At 48.2% G+C, this 2,349-nt stretch overlaps 1 protein-coding gene across 1 annotated transcript; it reads right to left on the bottom strand.

Annotated features, from left to right (window-relative positions):
• Window positions 1-210: 210 nt before the first annotated feature.
• Window positions 211-1,932, bottom strand: LOC308394911 (uncharacterized protein). The gene is made up of 2 exons (XM_080879522.1): window positions 1,749-1,932; window positions 211-1,433 (listed from the first exon to the last, which is right to left on the bottom strand). The coding sequence occupies exons 1-2, from the start codon at window positions 1,828-1,830 to the stop codon at window positions 1,042-1,044; spliced, it is 474 nt and encodes a 157-aa protein (XP_080735648.1). The 5' UTR covers window positions 1,831-1,932; the 3' UTR covers window positions 211-1,041.
• Window positions 1,933-2,349: the final 417 nt, after the last annotated feature.

Below are 2,349 nucleotides of genomic sequence, written 5' to 3'. Positions count from 1 at the left end.
TTTGATTATATTTGTGGACTGCCAATTACGCTGAGTTCCTGTTGTGTTGAGCCTATCCATTTCTTCATTTAGTCCAAGGTTGAGGTCACCGCCAAGAATGAGTGTGCAATCAAGGTGTTCAGAGAGTGCACTAAAAAAACCGTGGAAGAATGAGGGTTCATCAACATTTGGACCATTATTACTAACAATACATAGTTTTTTGTTCAATATTGATAGTTTAATAATTAGAAATCTACCCTCTGGATCTATAACTGTATCGAGTACTGTAAAATTAACATTTTTATGTATTAAAATTGCTACTCCCCGTTGTCTAGAATTATAACCGGCTGCAAACACGTTAGGAAACTCAGGTGTTTTAAGTTCATTTAAACCTGTGACAGGTTTGTGAGTTTCTTGTAATAAAACAACATCTGCCTGTAGTTTTTTAAGCTGGTTAAATATTTTTAACCTCTTTCCTCTGGTGCCAGCTCCATTTACATTCCATGTGACAAACCTCAGCATGCCCTTAATTGTGCGTGTATGTTTAATGATGTATGCTGGGTGTTTCGTTTAGACAGGTGGAGAGAATATGGAAACATCCCTTGTTTGTAAATAGAAAGAGAAAAAGAAGTGTGGTGAGAGACTCCATAAGTCTGACTATGTGTGTGAATATTCACTAATATGAACAAGCGTGGCTTGCTTATGTGTCCTGCAAGTCTGTGCGTGCTGTGAGGCTGTTGTGAATGTGCTGCCGTTGAGCTGATGTGTTTGCGTGATCGTGTTGTGAAAATATGGAGAAATAGAGGGTGTTGTTTGTAGGTGAGTGGGGGAGTAGGTGACCACAGCAGTGAAAGACAAGAGAAAGAAAGAAACCACATGAACTGTGAGCGACAACAAAAAAAAGGATACGAAACGGAAACATTCCAATTAAAGCAATGACGGAGGGTGACGGTGTTATATCTGCTATGACATCCTACTGATATTACTAGGTTAAACACATTTTAAAGGAGAAAGTGTGAATGAATAAGAAAAGAGTGTAGCGGGTTCTTATCTGGAGTGCAGTCAGTATAACCACGGTGTGGTGCCGGGGTCGCGGTACAGCTGTCCGTCCACGTAGAGCCGGTCCACAGCGATGACAGCACGGGAGCCTTTCTGGATAAAGCTACGTCGAACTGGGAACAGGACCTTGCGTCGTTCCAGGATCTCTTTGGGGAACTGGTCGTTCACGCTGAAGTCCGTTCCTTTCAGCTCTCTGCCGCGACTCTTCACCTGTTCCTTCTGTTTGAATTGACTGAATTTGGCCACAATAGGCCGTGGTCTCCCGGTCCGCGACCGCGCGCCCCCCAAGCGATGTACTCTATCGAAGTCGATGTTCTTTACGGTGTCCTCCGGCAGCTTCAGGTGGATTTTAATGAAGTTTTTCACCGTTGCCTCTGCGTCCTCTCCGGCAGTTTCTGGAATACCAGAAAACACAAGATTATCTCTCATGCTACGGGCTTGTAGATCGATAACGGACTCTTTTATTTTTTTATTTTCAATGTTTAGCTGGGTCACGTTATCGGTGAGAGATTTAACCGACTCCCGTAGCGTGGCATTTTCAGCGGCAAGCGTTTCCACCTGCCGCTGGCTGAATTCCAGGGATTCTCTCAGAGATTTAAATTCCCGGTGTAAAATCTCCACCAGGGACAGCCTCGCATCGAAACTGGACAATCGCTTGTCGATTGACTCCAGGATTTCTGCGATGTCTTTGCCGGCAGGCGATGTTGTACCGGGGGAGTCTGCCTGGCGACTTCTCTTCGATGACGGCGTCTCGATTTTGGCCGGGGAAGATGCACTCTGGGCCTTATGCATTACTAAATCTTGAAAACAGCGGTCGATGTAATCTTGGAGAGCGTCTAAACTCTCCCCGTTGTCCTCCAGGGTGTTAGAGATGATAAAACAGATGTTGTTAGTTATATGTATCTCCCCCTCCTCTCTGCAGGAGGGGGAGATACAGGAGAGGTGGAGGAAGATCTCAGCCTGGGCGTTTACCGTCTTATGTAGTCTGGAAGATGTGTGGTTGGTGGGGTGGGTGCAGTTTTCTCTGTGGTGGGGTTGGGTGGACTGTCCAGGGCTCTGTGGAGCCGGGGGGCGCTACTGCACTGGGCCCCGGTCTGATGGGCCTGGGCCCCCCTTCCCTGGCGGGTCGCGGAGGGTGGGAGTGCCTACTGGGGTCAGCGGGGGAGCTGGCCCCAGGGAGGGGTTACCTGCCCCTCCCTTCCTTCCCTCCCCATCTCCAGCTGCCTCCCTCTTCCCGCTCCTCCACAACCACCCACACATGCAGGGCCTTGGAGTGGGGGTATGTCACCAGGGTGCAGAGGAGGCTACCCC

The sequence above is a fragment of the Rhamphochromis sp. 'chilingali' genome, assembly GCF_963969265.1.
Source record: "Rhamphochromis sp. 'chilingali' genome assembly, chromosome: 4".
Lineage (NCBI taxonomy): Eukaryota > Metazoa > Chordata > Actinopteri > Cichliformes > Cichlidae > Rhamphochromis > Rhamphochromis sp. 'chilingali'.
Note: the sequence above shows the minus strand (reverse complement) of the source record. Positions and strands in the feature narration are given on the sequence as shown.

Excerpts from the sequence above, each read along its gene's own strand:
- LOC308394911 (XM_080879522.1), bottom strand. The coding sequence starts at position 1,830 with ATGCATAAGGCCCAGAGTGCATCTTCCCCGGCCAAAATCGAGACGCCG. Across the intron at positions 1,434-1,748 it reads TCGCCAGGCAGACTCCCCCG|AAACTGCCGGAGAGGACGCA; the intron begins GTACAACATCGC and ends CTGGTATTCCAG.